Source organism: Myotis lucifugus, unplaced genomic scaffold (assembly GCF_000147115.1).
Source record: "Myotis lucifugus unplaced genomic scaffold, Myoluc2.0 scaffold_185, whole genome shotgun sequence".
Taxonomy (NCBI): Eukaryota; Metazoa; Chordata; class Mammalia; order Chiroptera; family Vespertilionidae; genus Myotis; species Myotis lucifugus.
Genome location: NW_005871233.1, coordinates 2,510,801 through 2,512,143, shown reverse-complemented (window position 1 = coordinate 2,512,143; position 1,343 = coordinate 2,510,801). Strand labels below are relative to the sequence as shown.

The 1,343-nt window shown below is 51.9% G+C and overlaps 1 protein-coding gene across 1 annotated transcript in view; it reads left to right on the top strand.

Annotated features, from left to right (window-relative positions):
- Positions 1-1,343, top strand: part of AKT2 (AKT serine/threonine kinase 2) — a 53,144-nt gene that overhangs the window by 43,796 nt on the left and 8,005 nt on the right. The window contains exon 5 of the mRNA XM_023760572.1: positions 1,106-1,285. Within this exon, the coding sequence (XP_023616340.1) occupies positions 1,106-1,285 (180 nt within the window). The remainder of the gene's footprint in view (positions 1-1,105; positions 1,286-1,343) is intronic.

Genomic DNA, 1,343 nt, shown 5'->3' with positions numbered 1-1,343 from the left:
ATCTGACTTTTTGTATGTACGTTTTATATTAATTCTTAAGTGCATCTCTACCTGCGCAGGCATTCAATTCAGAGCTCAGACCTTGGCTGTTAGTCATGTAAATGTCGTATCCCAGTGAACTTCACACCAGGGTTGACTCTCCCTCACCTCTCGTGTTCTTTGGGCTGGGGACTCAGGAGCCAGAACGGGAACCCTCTCTGACTTGTAGCGGGCGTTGTTCGAGTTGTGGTCGGGGGGTGGGAGCGGGGGAAGGCAATTCTCGGGCTTATTTACATCGCTGTGATTGTGGAGGTTGCCTGCTCTCTGAATTCTTGTATTCCTAGCGAATGTTTTGTTTTTCCAACTGTTCATGTGGCTGTTTTTTAGACATAAGCAAAATCCATAGGGGTTTCAACAGATCCTGCCACTTTTGTGGGGTGGGTAAAAAATGGGGGGTGTGGACAATTTCATTCAGCCTCCTTTTTTTTTTTTTTTCTTCTTGGTCTCTGGTCACTTTTACTTACGTTTCCCTCTCTCCAGACAGAACAGTTCGCAGAGATCTGAAGCACACGCTCCCCCAGTGAATCCCAAATCATGAACAACAGACTGGCTAATGGCTCTGAAGCCGGGCTCCCTCTTGCTGGGCTGCTTCCTTCCACGCCCTGCCCCCGTGGGAACCTCTGTCCCTGACCAGTCCCGGCAGAGCCCCTCCAGGGAGTTAGTCGGTGGCTCTTGCCTTTTAAGATCTTCAGCTTCTCTGGCTAATGAATGCTTCCTTTTACTCTTGGTTTTCTTTAACAAAACATTGGTCACTTGTACACTTGAGCTTGTCATTTGTCCCGGAGAAATTTAGCACCGTCTCTTCCTCATTCAAGGCTCAGGGGGCTGAGAAAAAAGGTAGCTGCCCCTCTTTGATCAATTCATTGCTGCCTGACTTCAGGTGGCCATTCCTGGGAAATAGATGGTCTCTGTCCTTATTGCGCTCTTGCTCTCTCCCACCCAGAGGTCCTGTCAGCTCTCCCCAGCTCAGACGGATTGTGCCCAAATGCCCAAAGGTGTTTGGAGAGGGTGGGACTCAGGCCTTCCTGCCCAGGACTCACGGCTCCCCTGATCTGTCCCCACACAGGGAAGAGTGGATGCGGGCCATCCAGATGGTCGCCAATAGCCTCAAGCAGCGGGGCCCAGGCGAGGACCCCATGGAATACAAGTGTGGCTCCCCTGGTGATTCTTCTGCAGCTGAAGAGATGGAAGTGGCAGTTAGCAAGGCACGGGCCAAGGTGGTAAGTGCTTGGGGAGAGAGCTGCCAGTAAGTGAGCACGCCTCCCCCACACCCTTGGGCCTGTCACCATGCAGAGTGTGAGGGG